Source organism: Erythranthe guttata, chromosome 14 (genome assembly GCF_056151865.1).
Source record: "Erythranthe guttata isolate IM_541 chromosome 14, IM_541, whole genome shotgun sequence".
In the NCBI taxonomy this organism is placed as follows: domain Eukaryota; kingdom Viridiplantae; phylum Streptophyta; class Magnoliopsida; order Lamiales; family Phrymaceae; genus Erythranthe; species Erythranthe guttata.
Genome location: NC_142546.1, coordinates 18,079,077 through 18,102,217, shown reverse-complemented (window position 1 = coordinate 18,102,217; position 23,141 = coordinate 18,079,077). Strand labels below are relative to the sequence as shown.

Below are 23,141 nucleotides of genomic sequence, written 5' to 3'. Positions count from 1 at the left end.
CAACGCCGGAACCGCCGGCAAAAACAAATTTTGAAAGAAAAAAAAAATTGGGGTCAAAATTGAATAATTTGTGAAATTTGAGGTCAAATTGAGGTTAAATTAAATAAGGATGAAACTGGAGCATGTTAAAGTATGAGGGACTATTTTAATCTTTTACAAAAATCTGAATTATGTGTGGACTTATTTATAAATGAGTTTTTTGTCTAAATCTCTTTATGAATAAGTAACGATTGATGGGTTTATTTGTAATGACCCCTAGATTTTATAGGATTAAATCCAAGCCATAACTCATTTTTCTATATATTCATTGTACAATTTGTGGCAAAAAGACCATTGATCAAGTCTAACAAAATATGTGTACTAAATCAAATCAACCAAAATCTTTATACCTAAATAAATTATTTCCAAGCCTATCTCCTCCAATTTTAACAAAGTCGATACTGAAGAAAAAAATAATAAATGTCGTAAAACTCTGACTTCCAAAACACCACCATCGCTGCAGCCGAGGCTGTTGCGTTGTTGTCGCTTATGACTCCGTCAAATACAAATAATAAACTACAAATAGAATTCACATCATTTAATTGCAAACAACCGACTGAACATATTATAAATCTAAACAAAAGTTATACTTTTGCTTAAAATAAAAACTAAGAAAGAGAGATATGTGAAATTTATTAACTACTTTAGTATAAAATTTAGGGTAAATTACAACCACCTCTGAGGTATGGTCAAATTACGAAAAATCTTCTCTTGTTTGAGTAATTACATCCACCCCTCAACTATAAATCTTCTTACATGTCCACTCTTGCGGTTTCAAATTTAGAGGAATCTTCTAAATTATATGGAATATTCTTAACTTCGTACATGTTTTATCTCATTCGAACTCCACATTTTGAAGCAAGATGATCATAAGATGCATTTTTTGGCTTGTATATATCAGATTGTGGTGTATCACAAACTGCATTTTTGCACAAAACGAGTACAAACTAGAGAAAACTCCATATAATCTAGAAGATTATGTTGAATTTAACACCAAAAGGGTGGAGGTGTAAGCAAATTCATAGTTGAGGGGTAGATGTAATTATCCAAACAAGAGGGGATTTTCGTAATTTTATCATACTTCAGGGGGTGATTGTAATTTACCCTAAAATTTAATTGAGAATATTTATGTCTATGTGTATTTATTCATAATTAAATTTAATTTACATTATTTCGTTTAATCAAAGGACATGCAGTTATATTCATCTAATCATAATCCTAAAAGGGATAAAATGAATTATGTTTTGGGGCGGTTAAAATTAATACCATTTTTTTCTCACTTCAATACCACTAAGTCTAATACTATATTTTAAAGAAGTTTTTACATTTTTTCCTTAAATTAATACCAAAAATAATTTTTTTATTAGCAAAATACTAAAATAACCTCATCAAGCAAAATACAATTTATACAAACAAATTTTGTTTTTCATCATTTCAATACCAAAGAATAAAAAAGAAAACAAAAGAATCTCTTCTTCTTCCCCAAACTTTCATTAAACCCTCTCTTGCTTTTCATCTTCTTACAAACCCTTCAAGAAAATCTCAAAATTCAGAACCTCACAAAACTTATAAAATGGAGTCACAAGACATCAAAATGGTAGTTTACATGGTAGGAGAACCCATTAAAGTATGTATCCATGTCATTTTTGAGCTTCGAAGTCGATTTTGAAACTCTTTTTCTAACCTCGTCGGCAATTTTCACACATACAAGTCGATTGTTTGTCAATTTTCGACACCAACATGTCGAAATTTCGCAAAAAATCGAGTATGTGTCAAATTTCTGTTGTTTTTTTTATTACTAAATTTTTCGACAAGTTGGTATTGAAAATTGACGAAGTTCAACCCGTATGTGTCGAAAATTGTGGATGGGTTTCAAAAAAAAAAAATCGCATTCGAAGCTCAAAAAAGACATGAATACACACCTTAATGGGTTATCTTTGGTCGTAAATTACCATTTTGATGCCATTTGACTTCATTTTGTAAGTTGTGTGACATTTTGATTTCTTTAGTTTTGAGATTTGTTAGGAGTGTTTGTTGTGAGGAAGGAGGAGGTCGAGGGGTTTATGAAGGAGAAGAGTTTGAAGGGTTTTGTGTATTTGATATTGAAGAAAGAAAAATAAGTTTTTTAATATTTTTGTGGTATTAATTTTTATTAAGGGTATTTATAACATTACCTATTTATTATCTAATTTTTATTTTGATGGTATTGAAATGAAAAAAATTAGTATTATTTTTAGTTGACCGGTATGTTTTTCCATGAAATAGTACACACATGAATGCAATTTATCCCTCTCAATAATAATAACAATTAATATAGTGTACTCTACCCAACACATGTAGCTGCAAAATGAGGCTTGAGGTAGATGGCATTGCATGAGAGCACTCCAAGTAGCGGCTAAGCCAAGCCTATTTCTTCATTGCTAATGTGCAACATGTCACTATTTGTCGGTTTCCCACTCTCTCTCTCTCTCTCTCACACACACACACACACACACACTCTCTCTCTCTCACACACACACTCTCTCACACACAAATACACACACTCCCTCTCTCACACACATACACATCTAGTTTGGCGAAGAGACACGGGATATTGAAATTGTGATTAGATTCTTGACATCAATTCAACAAACAAATCTTTACACAAATAATGGCATCTCACTTTCTTCTAATTGGAAAAGGTTTGTGAAAGAGACACAAATTCAGCCTCAAAACCTTTGTTATTACCTTAAAAGTATGTATGCCACATATACTAATCAAAAACTTTGGGAAGATCACATGAGAAAGTGATATGATGATGGACCACTCTCTCTCTCTCTCTCTCTCTCTCTCTCTCTCTCTCACACACACACACACACATAAGTAAAATAAATAATCATGGGGTTGGAGGGCTTGCACTATCACACACCCTTCTCTCAAAATTGTTAAGGGCACAACCCCAACAAATTACGACCCCACAAAATAAGGTACTATATTATACAACACTTTTAGATATATATATTTTTAAATAAATAACAACACTTTTAGATTGAATCATGGCTTTTAGCAACATTATTACAAACTTGTCTCAAATGCAACATACTCCCATGAATCTCATTTTTGCAGTCTAAAAGTCTTTTTTAGCTCCTCAAAAGGCTCATTATTAGCTGAAAAAAGATAACTTTGGGGACTGCGCCCAAGTAATCAAGAGAACATAATAGTAATTATTGGTTGTTATTTCTCTTTAGATAAAAAGAAATCATTCAATATAATTGAATCCCTAGAGAAAAAAACAATATTTATAACAAGAAAAGAATTATGTGAAACCATAAATAATTAAAAGGGCAACTTACCACAAAGGTAATATCAAATTACGAAAAAATTCATCATGTTAGAGTAATTACAACCACCTTATTATCTATGAATTTTCTTACACGCCTATTCTTATGGTGTCAAATTCAACAGAATCTTCTAAATTCCATGAAATGTTCTCTTGTTTGTACTCGTTCTGTGCAAAATTGTACATTTTATGATGCACCACAATCTTATATTTACAAGCCCAAAGACATATCTTATGATCAATTTGTTTCAAAATGTGGAGCTCGAATTAGGTAAAACAGGTACAAACTGGAGAATATTCCACATAATCCAGAAGATTTCACTAAATTCGACATCGTAAAAATTGACGTATAATGAAATTCATAGTTGAGGGGTGGCTTTAATTACCCAAACAAAATGAACTTTTTCCATAATTTAACATTACCACAGAAGGAAGGATGACCGTAAATTACCCGAATTAAAACGGAAAAAAAGTCCTAAAAAACAAAGGGGAAGAAAAATGAAGATAGGAACACCCACACCCCACTCCACACCGTCAAGAAGGGGAAAGTGTACAAAAGAGATGATGTAGCTCTAAGTAATAGTATCAACAGTAATTCCACACAGAAAGAAAATTAATGGAGGAGATAAAATAAACAAGTTAAAAAAAAAAAAAAAAAGAGGAGCAGTATTCCAGTACAACTACAATACTAACTCATCAGGGTTTCCTTGGAGTAGCATTAAAGACTATTGCTGCTGCATCTTCTTTCTCTCACCTTCCTCAAACTAACTTCTACTTCTCTTTTTTTATTTACATTTTTATTTTTATTTTTATTTTTATTTATTGTAAAAGCTGAAGATATATGGGTTAGATTTATAGTCCAAAAAAATCTCCATGATTGAATTTGTATGATACTTTCAAGAAATTACAAATGGGTCCTCGCCATCATCATCATCATTGTTCTTATTTTCTTGTTTCCATAATTCTCTTTTTCTTTGCAATCTCTCTCTACTTCACTCACTTTTTCTTTGCAAATGCCACACAAATTCCTCACCTGAGTAACAATAGCTTCAGATTTCTGCTCGGACTCAATAATCCCGCAAAATCAAGAACTGGCGGTCAGCGTTTCACTTCCCTTCCACCGTCGCCGTCGCCGTCTCCGGCGAAATCCCCGGCGCATTCTCCGGCGGTGCGAGCTCACCGGCAAGCCCATCACCACCAGAACACACTCCCGCAAGCCCACAGGATAGTAGTGCAGAAGAAAGACGAAAGGAAGACAAGAGTGCTGACGGCGGTACTTGCCTCCGTCGGGATTACGTCGGCGCTGTGCGCCGTCGGGCTCTTCTTCGGCTGCCGGAAGTTCAAGAAACAGAGGAGAAGAAGGCCGAGAAGAACGAGTGTTTCGGTATTCAGATCAAAGTTCGCCGCCGCCGCCGCCGCTAATTCACAGAGCTCGGTGAAAAAGGTGAGTTCGGATCCGGGTCCGGATCTTTTTTACCTGAACACACTGGAATCTGCTTTAGAGTTGCAACAAACACCATCAATTATTTGTTGTGCTGATGAGAGAGAAGGCTCCAACAAGAAACTCATCAAATCAGACCCCTCCTCCTTTGCTGAAATCTCCACCGTTGATCATCATCATCATCAAGATGATGATGATGATGATGAATCTTTCCATTCTTTTTCTAATTCCCCTTTGCGGATTTCCAATGCTGAAACCTCAGATTTCACTAATTGTTCTAAACCCATTTCACCACCACCGCCGCCGCCGCCTCCGGCGGCGGCGGTCCCTTCTCCGTCGAAAACGAAATGTAATAACTCTTTGAAGCCGAATTTAACCCAGAGTAGTTTTCCGGTGGCCGGAGTTCCTCCGCCGCCATGCCCGCCTCCGCGTTCGAAATCTGTAAACGAGGGGCCGCCGCCCCCTCCTCCTTCTCTGCTCCGGCAACAAATGCCGCTGGGAAAAGACGGGTCGCCGTTGCCGAAGCTTAAACCGCTCCACTGGGACAAAGTTAGAGCTGCACCGAACCGTTCGACGGTGTGGGACAAGCTCCGGTCGAGCTCGTTCGAGTAAGAAATCCATATTTAATATATTACGACATATATAATAGTTCTTTCGATTTTAATATAATATTGGGATCATGTTTTTTTATTACAGATTCGATGAGGAAATGATAGAGTCCCTATTCGGTTACAATCTCCAAAATAATCATACGAAAAACGACGAATCGAAGAGCAAAACTCCGTCGCCAAGCAAGCACGTACTCGAGCCCAAGAGACTGCACAACATCACTATACTCTCCAAAGCGTTGAGTGTGACCGCAGAACAAGTATGCGTTGCACTAATCCGAGGTAGGTACTAATTAATTTCAAATTCGCGGCAATTAATAATTCATCCCGTTTTTTCGTTCACCATCGTATCGTTTTTGATCGTTTCATAATAATAGGGGACGGCTTGTCGTTACAAGATTTAGAAGCACTCTCGAAAATGGTCCCGACTAAGGATGAAGAAGCCAAGCTCTCAAACTACAAAGGAGACGTATTCGAATTGGGCTCCGCCGAGAAACTAGTTAAGGCAATGCTCAAGATACCCTTTGCCTTTTCAAGAATCGAAGCCATGCTTTATAGGGAAACTTTCGAAGACGAGGTTCTTCATCTCGCAAAATCGTTCGCAATCCTAGAGGTAGTAAAACATCTCGTAAAATACCCCTTCAATTCTATATATTTCCATTGGCAATTTACGAAAATGCCCTTGTTGTAATTAGGAGGCATGCAAGGAGCTAAGATCGAGCCGGCTCTTCCTAAAACTACTCGAGGCGGTGCTCAAAACGGGGAACCGAATGAACATCGGCACGATTAGAGGAGGGGCGAAAGCTTTCAAGCTCGACGCCCTTCTTAAGCTAGCCGATGTGAAGGGCACGGATGGTAAAACTACGCTCTTACATTTCGTGGTGCAAGAAATCATTCGTTCGGAGGGGTTAAGAGTGTCCGAAAGCATAATGGGAAAGATCCATCAAATAAGCAACAAGAACACTATAATCATCGAAGACAAAGACGAGTACTACAAGAAAATGGGATTAGATCTCGTCTCGGGATTAACCACCGAGCTATGCAATGCGAAGAAAACGGCAACCATAGATTTGGATGTGCTCGCAACCTCGGTGACGAATTTATCCGACAACATGCGTAAATTGCAAAATCTCGTCGAGAGGGATATGGTTGTGGAGGAGAATAAGGGCGGTTTCGTAATTTCGATGAGGACGTTCTTGAAATACGCGGAGACGAAGGTGACGGAGCTGAGGGAGGACGAGGGTCGAGTGTTGGTGCACGTTAGAGAGATTACGGAGTATTTTCACGGAGACGTGAGCAAAGAGGAATCGAACCCGCTACGTATATTTGTGATTGTGAGAGATTTTTTGAGCATGTTGGATAATGTGTGCAAAGAGCTTAGGAGCTTGAAAGGGCCACGTAACCCTAATCCTTTAGCACCATTCAGATAGATTATATGTTTAGATTGGTTTCATTTGTTTATAAGTTTTTGTTTTTATCTCTGCTTCATCTAGCTACCACGGTTGATGATGATCATATGTATAATGTAATTTCAATTTTTTTTATTAAAAAAAAAAAGAAAAAAGAAATATTTTCTTGTAATGAAATATTGGCAAATTAGTGTCAACCATGAGGTATGATCAAATTACGAAAACATCCCTCTTGTTTGGGTAATTACAGCCACTCCGCCTCTTAAATATTTTTACATAAATTTTATGTATTTCGGTTATTTACCCAACTAAATCGTATATTCAGTTTAGTAAATGGTATGAAATATTGGCGTACCGAAATTTTGATTTGATTTTACTGATTTAACATCCTTAAATTTACCTCTGTAAGATAATACATGGTTGAGGGGTGGTTGTAATTACTCATACATGAAGGGGTTTTAGTAATGGTGGCCGTAATTTGCCCAATAAAATATAGATTTAAAGCATCTTGAACATATGAATGACATCATCATCATTTGACTTTAGATTTTAGAAACAGCTGAAATAAGTACATTATATGTTCTTGCAGAGGTAAAAGATATAGAAGACAAGATTCTGCAACAGTAATTTATTTGTAGGATAATGGATTATTAATAAACAATTAAACATAATTAATAAAACTTTTGATGGTCTTTATTTAATGCTGTCAGGTTTATTTGTTATTCAAAGAATTTGACTTTCCAATGCACATTGATGAGTTTGGTGCTATAAAAGCTTGAATAATTCAATTAAGAAAACAAACAACCTGACCTCTAAATTTTATATTTTGTAAGAATATTACATTTAGCTCCCTAACAATAAAAATTCTTACAAGTACACCATGTTAGTTATGAGGGTAAAATTGAAATTAAAAAAAAAAATCTTGTAATATAAGAGATTCTTATATTATTAGCCCCGTTTAAATGTAATCATACAAATAAGAGGGGAATTTAGTAATTTAACTTCACCTCAAGTGATGTTCCTAATTTAACTAGGAATTAATTAAGTTCTTATCTTAGAAACTAAACTTATAAAATTTCTTTTTTTTTTTCTTTAACAATTGGACGTACTACTTGTTATAGACTTTCAAATATTTCAAGAAATGCTTGTAGAGTTTATAAGCTCTTCTAGTAGAAAGAAGAGTACACATTTGGGTAATGTAATTTTGGCTTAATGCACCCTCGAAAATAATTTATGGCACTTTACACCCTCAAAAAATGTTTAGTCGTTGAAATTGCACCCTACTTTATTTTTTCGGCCAAAATTTCCATCGTTGGCCTATTTTCTGATTGTCAACAAAGTCATTTTAGCTCCAAAATACATTTGCATTTTACACCTCGAAGTAAAAAACAATTGAATAGACAAAAATGACCATGTTGACGATCATAAAATAAGCCGACGACGGAAAACTATTGCAGGACAATATACTAGGGTGCATTTCGAACGATTAAACATGTTTTGAGGGTGCAAATTGTCATAAATTATTTTCGAAAGTGCAAATTGCCAGTATTGGTACATTTCGAGAGTGCAAGGTGGAACTAAGCCATTTTATTTGAATAATAATTATATATAAGCTCCTATATACGACATAAATATCTTGGTGTATGTTTATGTATTTTCACATCTTCCAACTCTATTATTTGTCTAAAATTCTCCAACTCTATTATTTGTCTGAAACCAATATATATACATACACATGTATGCAAGTATAATTTTGTTTATTGTGAAGGCTATAAGATGCTTCATTCCAAGGTACACTATCACGTGTGTGAAATGCAGAAGAAAACACAATATACCAATACTTGTGTTAGAGATATATTCCTCTTATCATCTTAAATCATATCATCTTTTTTCTTTGCATTTTGTCTTTCTCTTTGTCTTCTGCATATGGAATCAAACACAGATTTTCATGCATGGACTCTAATTTACTATCTATTGTCCCTAGTTTTTGCTTCCTTATTCAGAATGGAATAATCATATTACATAATTAATTAAAATGCAATGGTATTTGCAAGACGAAAAAACTTAACTTCTGCAAAATTATTTTTTCGAAAATAATTATAAGATAAGAGACTTAGAAATTTGAATACATCGTTGTGTCTATCGGAGCCTAACGATATTAACTCGTAAAGTTAGTGAATGTATTTTTTTTTTTACAGATGCTTCATAATTGAAGTCATTCATACATAAAAATATATTTTTTCTGGGTAAATTACGGTCACCCCCGAGGTAAGGTCAAATTACAAAAAAACCCTCATGTTTGGGTAATTACAACCAAACCCATAACCATAAATCTTCTTAGACATCCACTATTGAGGTGTCAAATTTAGTGGAATTTTCTAGATTATGTGAAATATTCTCCAGTTTGTACCCGTTTTATCACATTCGAGCTCCACATTTTGAAACAAAATGATCATAAGATGTGTCTCTTGGCTTGTAAATATGAGATTGTGGTGCATCAGAAACTGCATTTTTGCACAAAACAAGGACAAACTAGAAAACATTCAACGGAATCTAGAAGATATCGTTGAATTTGACACCATACGTGGAAGTGTGAGAAGATTCATAGTTGAGGGGGTTGGTTGTAATTACCAAAACAAGAGGGGGTTTTCGTAATTTGACCTTACCTCAGGGTGACCGTAACTTACCCTCTTTTTTTCTAGAAAGAATTAAACAATACTACCTAATTAAGCTACCTTTACAAGGGAAGTAAATGAAAAATGAGTATGCCACGAAAGCAAAGAGTAAGATAACATCATCTAAGGGGCCTGTCGAGCTAAAACATTCCTTATCCAAGTATAGAAAGATGATAAAAAAAAAAAATACAATTTGTTGTAAAATACTTGCTCACGAACTAGACATAAGATCCCGTCTTTGGTTTTGTCGATTGCCTAGTAACAAAGTCAAACATATATATATTTTCAACTTCCTATACCCCAGATATGTTAGACAATTCTCACGGTGTGTATTTTTCTTTCTCACTTCAATAATAAAGATTTCATGTAATTCTTTCATAATATAGATATGCATCTATCAATCATTATACAAATAAAAGCATCTAGCTATAAAAAAAAAATCAAAAGAGAACGACAGTTACTGTAAAAACTGATCATAATTCGGTTGTTACACATTCTTCAAATATTTACCCAACAGATATTCCGAAACAAAACCAACAAAGCCCCCGTTTTATATCCAATGGTCGATCTTTAGAGCAAACAAGTAACTTTGGGAAGAGAGTCTTACTTGTGAAGCATCTATGCACATGGGCAAAGCCTCTTTGTATGTGTGTGTGAGCCATCGCAAGAAAGCACAGATTGTGTTCTCGTGTACAAGCAAGCACCAGGGTTCTGAATATGCGCACAAGGCCATTTTGAAGAAACAAAAGTCAAAAAGAGGATTAGGTAATTTGATCAAGTTACAACATGGGCAAAATTCAGAGCAGAAAACAAGTAAATCTTGAGCATATTTATGTCCAGTTTCCGAAGTTTTGACACGCATTTCAAAATTTAGTAATATACTTTAAATCGTGAAAAATGTGTTAGTACTGTGTCATTCCAGTGCTCAGTATGCAAATAAACAAAATGAAAATGAAAATAAATTTTGGAGTGAACGAGGCTTCCACTTAAAAGTGCGAATACAAGAACTTGACACTTGATTTTTGGAGTTTCTGAAAGCCTCTTAAAAGTGGATAATGGATATTGAATTATAGTCTAGAAACAATCATTTGCATCCCAACTAGATAGAATAAACCGAAGTAAGAACAATGGAACTTATAATTATTTATTTTAATTTTCTCCTTTGACATATCTTGCAAACATTAAAAAAATACACTTTTAAGGTGATAAACACCTAATTTCTGCTGAAACTATGCCACATGGCTGTATGGAAGTGCCTTGCAGTTGAATCCAAAAGATAAGATTAGCAAAGTCATGAACGCTTAGGGTAAAAATAACACTTGGAGAGGATTTCATCTTTCTCCGACAAGATAAATAATCAGCAAAACCGTGCATCCATATACCAAAATGGAGTACTAGAAAAGATAAAAGGTGTGACTAATCGGTACGAGCTTTATAAGATTTACGGTGAGAATTTAGAGAGACTTTTGTCTTTTATCACCTCTATTGAAGAAAGTGTGTAAAAGTCCAAACAACTCGTTTCCTATTTCAAAACAATCTCCAAATCTTACATTGATCAATTTCCTAATCCCATGTTTCACAGTTAGATATCACCAAAGTCATGTAGGTCAAAATATGTCAAGAATATCATAATAGATCTTTGGTCTTATCGCAATGTCTATGGGATAATCTTACAAAAGAAAGTTGTAGAGATATATTTAGGATGTTAACTCATGTTGAAATAAAGGTATCTTAGTTTCCGAAAGGTAAAATAAACTAACAACTCTAGTCCATATTGACATACATGACTAATTCTTCACACAAGTTGAGCCATAAACGATTTATATGTGCTTTTGTCCGGGAAAAAAAAAATAATAGCAACCATACCAGATGTTTTGGGGCGTCATCAACAACTTCAGCTGGTTGGTCGGCTCCTATACTAGACAAACATGCACCTTTGCAGATCATGTATTTTTGGATGCTATTTGTAACAGAAGAAAATGAGCCATGTTAGAAGTCACTAAAATCAATATACTAGAGCAAGAAAAAAAAAAGACATTGTTGGGCTATATGAATTTGCTGCAAATTGAGTATTGCTATTAATATACTAATTTTATCTAAAAAATTCTTACTCATGGCAATGCATATTCCATAACAGGATACATGGAACAGACAAGAGTAATTCATGCAACTCAACATTTGTAGGAAATATCTAGTTCTACAATCATCTTTTAATTTTTGTCTTTTATGTTTTTATTTGTCTTTTCTATTTTTTAATTTAGGGGAACTTATATACTTCACCAACTGTCGTTGATCCGTTAATTTGGCAAGGTTAAATGTAATTCCACAAATAACAAAGATTACATACCAATCTTTAATTGTATTGTTATGGTCGGAGAACAAACATACCAATCTCTTTAGTTATTGAGATTTTGTATGTGTTCTATTAATACTTTTTCTTTTTCTTTGAGAAATATTTTTAGCATTAATATTAATATTTCATCACCTTATTTTTAACTAAAAAATATTTAAGCACTTGTTAAATTGTTTCTCATGTCGATGATGGTTCATCACCAATATATTCTTTTACAATTATTACATCACCGACACCATTTCTGACCAAGGGACCCATTTTTTCTTAACTAACTCATGCAAAACTACACAAGAATTTGTGCACCTTCAAGCATATTTTATAGAACATGAAAAGATCCACAGAGTTGATATTTTATTAAGTAACGAACCTATTCGTTTAACTATTACTCTAGCATTTATAAGTCTAATTGGTAGATTTACAAATGAAATGATTCACATATTTATACTTTCAACCTCCCTAATGCATAGTAAGAATTGATTTAATCGTACGGTTGGGAGTGACCCAAAAACTATTCTAGGTACATTCTAGTAGGTCAAAGTCAGTACAATATTGGAGAGGTTTTTTAGGGAGATCTTAGAAATCTCTAAAACAATTTCCTACGTATTTCTCCATTATTCCTTTTTACAACTGGTTTCTAGGTACATTTGTCCTGTGGGTTATTTTTTTTAGTCTAGTGAGAACCTCTTTAACCCAAATACTGTAAAATCTGGTCCAAAATAGTCGAACCGTGGCACGGCAGTCTCCTTTTATATTATTTAAATTTAAATATACATTGTTACTATATATTTTTTTCACAATCACCTCATCTATTAAAATAAGGATATTTTAAAACATGTCAAATATTGATGCAAGACTTTTGGGGCTTTGTGAGAATTGTTTATGATAGAAGTGTTATCTGATAGAAGTGTTATCTGAATATATAAATGAACACATCTAATGAAAGATGATAAATTATGCATAAACCCTCAATAAAATATTATTTAAATATTGCTTTAGCATTTTGTGAAATAAAATCATTAATTACACCTTTGTAATTAATTAAAACTTGGAACAAAAGATAAACCTATTTTAAGCGTATATTAGGAGAACAAAGATGAAAGATCGACCTTTGTAAAAAGAAAATTCAAGAGTTGACTTCTGGTATTTCGAATTAAAATTAGATTTTTTATTGCATTTCGCAAAAAAATTAATGGTCTTTCTAATTTTTAAAATTCTATACAAATATATATAAACTACAGTTTTATATGACATTTTTTTACCATAGATGGCATTACAAAAGCGAATGAAAGTTGGTGCTTTTGAATCATCTATTTGTGTTCAACAGCTCCTTCGGCGTGGTTATATTATTTTTTACGTGACTTTTTATTCAATGTCCGAATTGAAGAACGGAAGAACTTTTGATTCATCTATGTGTCTCGGTTCATTACAGAGAGGAACAACTTCTATGGAGTCTAGATTTCTAGTTTTGATTTGTTAAGAGGGGTAGGGCTTTTAACCTTAACATAATTTAGGATTTTTTTTAATATGAAATGCATTTCCAATTTTTCTTATTCACATAAACGCGCCGAAAACTTTTGGGTATTTACAGAAATGTCCCCGACACATTTTGTACAAGTGTCATGAGGTTTCCGTTACCAAAACGAGAAACCTCCTCCTCCCAGCCGTGTCCGTGCTACATAGTATGTTATACATGGAATGAGTACAGAACGATTATTAAAATTAATACCTTCCATATATCAAGTAATTTGTTAAAATAGTAATTATTTCTCACTTTTTCTATATTTAAATTTTGTTTTTAATTTATTCTTAACATATATATTCACATGGGCCCCGTTTGGTTGCCAAGATAAGTTAATTTAACTAGATAATTGGACTTAATTTGATGTTTGGTATCCCAATAAATTGCCGGGTCGACCCGCTAAAATTATTTAATCATGGCTTATCTTGCCTTATCTTGGCTTATCTTGCCTTCTAGTGTGTTATTTTTTTGTTGGACATTGCGAGCTCCAATAAAATAATTGGGTTCCATCAGACAATTTAATCTTATCTTGTCTAATCTTATCTTGCCAACCAAACGGGGCCATAGTAGATTAATGTATATTTTGGTAGAATCATTCATTCAAGCAAAAATAATTTATACGTTTACATCATTATTATAGATATTTTTAGCTTGTAATATTTTGTTGAAGCGTTGAGAAAGTTCAGATAGTTTTTTCTTAAAATACTAAAACATTTCAGATTTTAAATTTATTAAATATTTTGGATTTATAATATTATTTGGGATGAATGAACCAAATACATTCGTTTCCTCAAAATGCGTGATACTCTAACTAGTCACTTCACCTTTTCCTAATAATAGATCCTCACGGTTGTATTGAGAACAATCACAATAAGGCCTCATTTGGTTGGGGAGATTAGGCATGATTAACTAAACAGTTGGAATTCGTTTGATCTTAGGTATCCCAAATAACTTCTCGGGTCGACCCGCAAATATTATGTTATCATGGCTTATCTTGCCTTTTAAAAAGTTTTTTTAATTGGTCCTTCCATGGTAGTAAAATTGAGTTTCATTAGATTATTTAATCTTATATTGGCTAACCTTATCTTGGCAACCAAACAAGGCCTAAGTTTATTGATTTTATTAACCCGTATACCAAAGTTGAACCACGTAAATATTAACACTACGTTATGACTTAAGGCATGGAAACCAAAACAAAAAAAGGAACGACGCATCATGATATGTATGTAGTAAAATTTAAGAAGAATTAAAAACTTACACGTCGCACTGATTAAGTAACGCAAGTTTGTTGGGTACACAAGATTGTCCCTCGGACTTGCACGCCGAGTCACATGATTCCCCTTGTCTATTAACAACATGCAGCAAAATATCAGAGATTAGCATCTGTTGTTATCAATTAGGTTGTTCGACAATTTCAAAACTAAAAAGAACCATTAGTATAATTTACCTTCCAATAATGATATTGATGCCAGCCAGTCTTGCTTCGAGTTGTGTGCTAGAAGATCCTGTTATTAAAATTACTATTAAGCACAAAGTGTTTTAGCTTCTAAAGAATCATATTTTTTTTTAATATAAGTATATATAACTGCTTGGACATATGTCTATATAAGTATAAATTGCGTAATAGAACCAGTTAAACATATTAAATATGAGTGCTTAAGTATCTGTATTTCAGCTTAACCACCTGAATTTTTGAAATTAGAGAAACGAAACAGTGTATATGCTTAAGAAGTAATATCGAAGTTTCATTTTATCATTACTAATAGAGAGTAAAACATTTATACACTGACCTGAAGAATTAGACCTGATGGAAAAACAATGGTGAAAATTACTTATATATGCATTTTCATGAACCTGCAATATATCAAATGAGAATGGACCATAAGGTAATAATAAAGTCAACTTTGAATATTGAACACAAATTGTCGACTCAAAGAATAGTTTCTCTCAGCACGATGGCAGGAGTTCTCTATAGTATAATAAACTATCTGAAAAAAATGGATGTTAGTTTGAATTATCGGGCTATATAATGCCCGGGAACCTAATTCCAAACTAATCCATTCTTTAACATCCTTCATTGAGTGTAGACATTTTTTTTTGTTCGCTGGTCACTTTCACAACAGTGAGACATTTACAGAAAATTCAAAAAAAATGGTAACAAGATATTACATATACGGAGAAAATGAAGGATGCATGATTTAATACGAGAAAAAAAAAAAGAGATATGTACAAATACAATTGGAAATAGTCAAAAAAATCCAAGAATATAAGAATGTACACCCGTTTTCGGATCACTATTACATTATTGATCAGATATTAGGAGCTTCTGTTCGACAGCTATACTATGCAAGCCTACTTTGTGTGTCGTGATTGAAGTCATCAGATTAAAATCATAAATCAAGAACTTTATAAAGAAAGCATACCACACTCTCAGAATTATGACGACACCTCCCAGCACAAAAATCGAAGACACTTCCATAGGTTCCTATGACATAGACCAAATCAGAAATCTTCAAAGAATTTCATACATATTACGGTGAAAAAAAACACAATTACACGCGCAATGAAAAATGATATAATAATCTTCATTCTATACATGCCTCCAACATGTGCAGAAACGAAGCAAGGCTTATGTTTAGATCTGTTCGAGATGAAATGCTGAAAGTTTTAACGATAATCCTCAGTCGTGAGGATAATTTAAAGGTTTAAATGATAGCTTAAGTATCGACCAAGATAAGAAACTTACAAACAGAAGCATATTTAGCACTTCAATAAATAATTTTGTGAGAATTGGAGATAAAAATTTACCAGCAGTGACGGGCTTTGCTATTTTGACCTTTAATGCCAGTTCAATACGAGTCTGTAAAACAATGGAACTGTTAAAAATAAGAAGACTTATCTAAGAAGAAAAGGGCAGAAAGAGTGATAATATTACCATAACTGGATTCAAGCAGCATGAAACACAAAACTCGTATGAGTTGCAACACTGAGAAACAAGATTGCATCCACTGCGAGTATAGCATACAGAAAAGGAAAGAACAAAAGAATCAAGCTTCCACTAATAGAAGGTACGTAAGTACTTTGTAATTAGGTAGCCAACAAAAATTTCAAAATGGCATTCCATCATCCCATTATAATAACTAAACTTCGTAAACTACAGTGTTAGCGTATGGGTTTTTTTTTTCTTTTTTTAATTTGAAATACGGACTATACTTTTGCTAGTAGCTGCAATTTAAATTCAAATTTTCCACTTATGTTAATTCTTGGTGCTACAATAGTAAGAGCGAAAGAAATAATTTGGGCTGCCCAAAATGGTAAACGGAACCACTAACAATGAAATAGAAAGAGTAAAAAGTTTTAAAAAAAGATTTAAAAGAGAGAACTCACTGACACGAAAATTGATCTCCTTTTTCCGGGCAGCAATGAGATAGCGGGTCAAGAGAGAACGCATCGCATACATGACCTACAAGAATGAAACCTCGTTAGCCATTATTCACATTCGTCCATATTCATTAATCATTAATTAATTGCCACTCATAATTAGCATATATTATGATCCAGCCCAGCAACTTAAATAAGTTTTCTGTATTTAGCAGGGCATCAACTAGTAAAATAAGTCGAGCTACAGGTTATGTTAATGCCGAAATTTATCATATTAGATAGAAGGAACTATCATGAAAAAGTACAGTTAACTGTGGCGCATTTAAAGTAAAAAGATCGTATAAAAATAACGAAAATTCCAAAGCTCAATAAATCATGCTCTCGTTACTACCGTTAATCCCCTTAGTCATACCACATTTTCATAGTTTACAGTGTAGTGCTACAACTGTCATTTACCGGTTATAACGCAATACGCACATCGATTATAATCAGAAACGTTACAAAGAAATACCGATTTTTTATTTTGAGTATTTAAACTCGATTAATTACCGTTGTCGTCGGTGAGAAAGAATCTTCCTTGAACAGTGGTTTGACAATAATGCTTCTGTTGAAGGCTCACATCCTTCCTGCAAAACAACATCAAACAATTTGCGAAGAAAGTAGAACCCTAAAAATCAGAATACCATAGAAATTCCTCAAAAATTAACTCTAAGTAAGAAAATTGAAACGAAATTTGAGTTTGTTATACCTGATCGCTGATACTGGGTGAGTTGATTGAAGAATGAACGGAAGCAGTAGTTGTAGTATGAGATTAATACGCGGAGAATTTTGAAATTTGGGCATGGTAATTTTTTTCACGTGTTGGCTGAAATCGAGAATGAATGAATGCAGCCGATGAATTACATATTCATGGAGAGATTTTCATTTGATCGACAATCCCTGAATCGAATTGCCGGGTGAGTGCGAGTTGGGTGGAAATTGGAAGGAAGGAACAAGTTTTTGCATTTCGATATTTGAGAATTTTAATTAATTTCAGGAATTCCCCTTTGTCTTAAATTTTGGAATTTCAATTCAAAATTTCCATAACATTTTTCGATTATGTAGTACTGAAACTTCAAATCCGATTCGATAACATGTTCGAAAGTTGAAATTTTTGATATATTTAATTGCCAACTTGGACTGGAGAAGACTTGGTCGTGGTTGTTAATTAGTTGCTAAATAAATGGAACTCATGTGATTAGTGGTTCCCTATTCTTTTGGAGTTGTTTCCTTTTTTTAATTGCTATTATTTCTCATAGTTAGTTTACCAGTAGATTGTATAAATAGCTTGGGAAGTATGCAGTACGGGATATGAATAAAATTACCTTCCTACTCAATTACTCTTCCTCTTAATTCTTCTATTCTCATATTCTTCTACTTCTTATCTCATCTGCCAAATTCTCATATCAGTGGTATCAGAGCCACGCTCCATGGAGACACGCAACAAATCGAACTTCGAATTTCGTAATGAAGTTGGTGAGATACCAGCCAATCACGAGTCTCGATTTGAGAAAATTCTTAATGAAATAAAAGCCTTACGATTGGAACAAACCCAATCACCTACTGAAACCAATCCATTCTCATATGGGGAAACATCCAACCGCTGCAACCTAACGAACACCATCATCGAGCAAAACACTCACCACGTTAAGTTATTCTTTCCGAAATTTATCGGAGAGGATCCAACGGGGTGGATCTACAAAGCTGAGCAGTATTTCGAGTTCCAAAACATTTCCCCGGAACAACAAGTTCAGCTTGCTTCATTTCATCTTGAAGGGATTGCCTTGCAGTGGCATCGATGGTTGACAAAGTTTCGAGGGCCCTTGACGTGGGACGAATTTTCCAAGGCTGTTATCCGCCGCTTTGGACCAACGGATTATGAAAATCCCTCTGAAGCTCTAACCCGCCTTAGACAAACTACAACGGTGGCAGCGTATCAGGAAGCTTTTGAAAAACTATCCGATCAAGTAGACGGTCTTCCCGAAATATTTTTAATTGGTTGTTTTATTGCAGGTCTGTCCGATGAGATCCGCCTTGATGTTAAAATTAAACAACCTAAATCCCTAGTCGATGCAATAGGTGTAGCAAGACTTGTGGAGGAAAGGAACATGTTACATCGAAAAACTCCCCATAGCTTCCGCCCGCAAACGACCCAAGCAATTCCTAAAGCCACAAGCAATCCCACGACGAGCATCCTAGGCCCTCTACCCAATCAACGAGGAAAACTAAATCCTGCTGCCCAAATTTCCGTTCGTCGAATCACCAACCAAGAGGCACGAGAGCGGCGTGAAAAGGGATTATGCTACTATTGTGACGAGAAATTTGTACCTGGTCATCGATGTGAGCGGCCCCAGCTATTTATGATCGAGGATAACCCATATCCTGAAGACTCAAGCCACAATGAGGATCTCACTCCCATTGAACCCGATCTCTTTGAAGCACTTCCAGAAATTTCTTTTCATGCTATGGCAGGCACAGAACACCCACAAACCATTCGTGTCGTCGATAAACTAAAGAACAAGGATATTACCGTACTCATTGATGGAGGTAGTACTCACAATTTTATTGATCATAGTATCGTGTCTCAATTTAGATTACCTGTAAGCCGCGATAAGAAGTTTCAGGTGATAGTTGCAAATCGTGAGAAAATAGACTGTGCAGGACAATGCCAAGCCCTTACACTGAACATTCAAGGTCAAGCCGTCACAGCCGATTACTACGTTCTTCCGGTCGCAGCTTGTCAAATGGTTCTCGGTGTACAATGGCTAGAAACTCTTGGACCCATTGAAACCGACTACAAACGGCTAACTATAACTTTCAAGGTTAAAGGATTTCCACATACCTTTCAAGGCCTAAGGCGAACAAATGCCACAGCTCTTACCGATAAAGAATTCTATAGCATGCGAGGTAATGGATTTCTGCTTCAGATTGAGTCATTGGAAACTAATAGTGGAAAAAATATATACCCGTATGAATTGCAGGGGATTCTTGATCAATTTGCACAAGTATTTGCACTCCCTACTGAGCCACCTAAGCGATCACATGACCATCGTATTACCTTACAAGCCAATGCCGAACCAATCAGTGTGCGACCTTATCGCTACCCTTATTACCAGAAGGCTGAGATTGAAAAATTAGTGAAAGAACTCTTGCAAGGGGGGCTGATCCGACCAAGCACCAGCCCGTTCTCCTCGCCGGTATTGTTGGTTAAGAAAGCTGACGGGACATGGCGTTTTTGTGTGGATTACAGGGCACTAAATTCCATCACAATCAAAGATCGCTATCCAATTTTGGTCATTGACGAATTGCTAAATGAATTATATGGGGCAAAATTCTTCTCAAAATTGGATTACGATCTGGATATCATCAAATTCGAGTTAAGTTGGAAGACATTCCAAAAACAGCATTTCGGACACATGAAGGGCATTATGAGTTTATGGTCATGCCGTTTGGGCTCACTAGTGCACCCGCCACATTTCAGAGTTTGATGAACGATCTATTCCGACCATATCTACGGAAGTTTATTTTGGTTTTTTTTGACGATATATTGATCTATTCCAAATCTTGGGCTGATCATCTTTCACATTTGCAGATTGCACTCAAAATTTTATCCACTAATCAATTATTTGCAAAGCAATCAAAATGTAGATTTGGCTTAACACAAGTCGATTACTTGGGACACATTATTTCAGAGAAAGGAGTGGCTGTCGATCCAGCCAAGATACAAGTTGTTCTCAATTGGCCTACACTGACGACAACCAAGGCACTCCGTGGATTCTTAGGCCTGGCGGGATATTATCGAAAATTTATCCAACACTTTGGAAGTATTGCGGCACCATTGACGCAATTGCTAACGAATGAAGGCTTTCGATGGAGTCCAGAAGCGACCAAGGCATTTAATCGGTTGAAGCAAGCCTTGACCTCACCGCCGATATTAAATCTTCCTGACTTCTCAAAGCCATTTGTGATAGAATATGATGCAAGTGGACTTGGAATCGGTGCCATATTGTCACAAAATAATCGGCCAATTGCTTATTTCAGTGAAGCTCTTAAAGGGTCAGCACTCACATTGTCCACGTACGAGAAGGAGATGATTGCTATTGTTAAATCAGTCCGTAAGTGGCGACCTTATTTAATCGGCAAGCCGTTCATCGTTCGAACAGACCAAAGAAGTCTCAAGTATTTGTTGGAGCAGCGGATAACAACTCCAGCTCAAACACGTTGGCTGCCCAAAATTCTTGGATATGACTACGTCATTGAATACAAAAAAGGCCAGGAAAATCAAGTAGGTGGTCATTTTGGGTTTCATAAGACCTTAGCTAGAGTTAAGCATTCTTTTGTTTGGTCTAATATGAGTCGTGCAGTAAAGCAATACTTACAAACATGCGAGACTTGTCAACGCTTTAAAACAGATTGCATGAGGCCTGCCGGATTGTTACAACCATTGTCTATTCCAGATCGCATATGGACGGAAGTATCCATGGATTTTGTAGAGGGGTTGCCCCCCTCAAATGGGTTTACTGTAATCATGGTCGTGGTGGATAGACTTTCTAAATATGCTCATTTCATTCCGTTGAAACACCCATATACAACTCTTACAGTAGCTAAGGTTTTCATCGCCAATATCGTTCGACTTCACGGGATTCCAACTTCCATAGTTAGTGATCGTGACAAGGTATTCGTGAGTTCTTTTTGGCAGACTTTGTTTCGACTCCAAGGTACTACACTCGATATGAGTTCGAGTTATCATCCACAAACCGACGGCCAAACCGAAGTGGTAAATCGCACCTTAGAACAATATCTTCGTTGCTTCGCTGGAGACCAGCCACGAAAATGGGTTGAGTGGATTCCGTGGGCTGAGTTCAGTTACAATACATCGGTCCATGCATCGACCAAAGTAACACCATTTGAGGCAGTGTATGGCATTTCCCCTCCCAACGTGGGATCATATATCCCAGGCACTTCACGGATTGAGGCGGTAGATGAGTATCTACGCGATAGGGACTCTATTTTGCGTGACTTGCGTTTTAATCTATTGCAAGCTCGCGATAGAATGAAGAGTCAGGCTGATCGACATCGCCGGGATGTTCAATTCACAGTGGGAGATCATGTTTATTTGAAGTTACAACCTTATCGCAAAAAATCCGTGGCTTTTCGACGATCTCTTAAACTTTCACCTCGTTACTTTGGACCATTCCAAATAATCGAGAAAATCGGTCCAGTTGCATATAAGCTGAACCTCCCAGCTGGTTCGCAAATCCATAATGTTTTTCACGTAAGTTTGCTGCGGAAGCATATAGGTTCAACTCCTCCCATTTCGCCTCAACTGCCATCTATCTCTGACTCATCAACAATTCTCCCACAGCCTGAAGCAATTCTTGATCGTCGCGTTATACAGAAGGGGAAATATCGACCAAAAGTTGAAATTTTGGTTAAGTGGCTTGGTGCTCTACCTGAAGACGCAACTTGGGAAAATCAATGGCAATTTTCAAAGTCCTACCCAAACATCATCCTTGAGGACAAGGATTCGTAAAGGGGAAGGGAATGATATGTTTTAATTGCCAACTTGGACTGGAGAAGACTTGGTCATGGTTGTTAATTAGTTGCTAAATAAATGGAACTCACGTGATTAGTGGTTCCCTATTCTTTTGGAGTTGTTTCCTTTTTTTAATTGCTATTATTTCTCATAGTTAGTTTACCAGTAGATTGTATAAATAGCTTGGGACGTATGCAGTACGGGATATGAATAAAATTACCTTCCTACTCAATTACTCTTCCTCTTGATTCTTCTATTCTCCTATTCTTCTACTTCCTATCTCATCTGCCAAATTCTCATATCAATTGTTTTTCGAAAATTGAATTGAATTATATATAAGATTCTCAGAAATTCTATCCAGAAGTTAGTTGAAAATTTTCAATGACATTCCCCAAATTAAAATTATTTTCCGAAAATTTACATAATCTGTTTTTTTTTTTTTTTTGAAAACAAATTATTTTTATTTGGCATCATTCGCCATACATAAAAGAAAGGTTCTCATCGTCAGTACAAGATAAATCCACCTTAGCAGCTAACAAATGAGCTAGTCTATTACCATTTCGTTTGACAAATGAAAAGGTGCAGTTTCTAAAAGATTTGGACAGAGCCAGGCTCTCCTCCACGAAAGCACCATACATTGACTCGAGAAGGTCGCCTTTGGTGAGGGCTTCGATGATGGGCAGACAATCTCCCTCAACAATAATTTCTTCTCAGCCTCTACTCCGACCCGTGGTAAGTGCATGAAGAATCGCATGAGCTTCGCCTTCGATCACTTTTGGTCTATCCGGACGCTGCAATACACTCCACCATAAACACTTTCCG

The 23,141-nt window shown here is 35.5% G+C and overlaps 2 protein-coding genes across 2 annotated transcripts; one reads left to right on the top strand and one right to left on the bottom strand.

Annotated features, from left to right (window-relative positions):
* The first annotated feature begins 3,910 nt into the window (after positions 1-3,910).
* Positions 3,911-6,988, top strand: LOC105952565 (Actin-binding FH2 (formin homology 2) family protein). The gene is made up of 4 exons (XM_012976127.2): positions 3,911-5,407; positions 5,496-5,689; positions 5,785-6,020; positions 6,103-6,988. Exons 1-4 carry the CDS (start codon positions 4,269-4,271, stop codon positions 6,835-6,837), a joined length of 2,304 nt encoding a protein of 767 aa, XP_012831581.2. The 5' UTR covers positions 3,911-4,268; the 3' UTR covers positions 6,838-6,988.
* A 2,810-nt stretch (positions 6,989-9,798) lies between these two features.
* On the bottom strand, positions 9,799-17,994 carry LOC105952564 (glycosyltransferase family protein). The gene is made up of 11 exons (XM_012976126.2): positions 17,493-17,994; positions 17,294-17,370; positions 16,751-16,826; positions 16,299-16,371; positions 16,172-16,223; positions 15,787-15,848; positions 15,154-15,217; positions 14,811-14,868; positions 14,622-14,708; positions 11,358-11,451; positions 9,799-10,202 (listed from the first exon to the last, which is right to left on the bottom strand). The coding sequence occupies exons 1-11, from the start codon at positions 17,585-17,587 to the stop codon at positions 10,110-10,112; spliced, it is 831 nt and encodes a 276-aa protein (XP_012831580.1). The 5' UTR covers positions 17,588-17,994; the 3' UTR covers positions 9,799-10,109.
* Positions 17,995-23,141: the final 5,147 nt, after the last annotated feature.

Coding starts and splice junctions, on each gene's coding strand:
- LOC105952565 (XM_012976127.2), top strand. CDS start 4,269: ATGGGTCCTCGCCATCATCATCATCATTGTTCTTATTTTCTTGTTTCC. Junction 5,690..5,784: donor ATGCGTTGCACTAATCCGAG/GTAGGTACTAAT, acceptor TCATAATAATAG/GGGACGGCTTGTCGTTACAA. Junction 6,021..6,102: donor AATCGTTCGCAATCCTAGAG/GTAGTAAAACAT, acceptor TGTTGTAATTAG/GAGGCATGCAAGGAGCTAAG.
- LOC105952564 (XM_012976126.2), bottom strand. CDS start 17,587: ATGCCCAAATTTCAAAATTCTCCGCGTATTAATCTCATACTACAACTA. Junction 16,224..16,298: donor GCTGCTTGAATCCAGTTATG/GTAATATTATCA, acceptor ATTGTTTTACAG/ACTCGTATTGAACTGGCATT. Junction 15,218..15,786: donor GTCATAATTCTGAGAGTGTG/GTATGCTTTCTT, acceptor GATATATTGCAG/GTTCATGAAAATGCATATAT.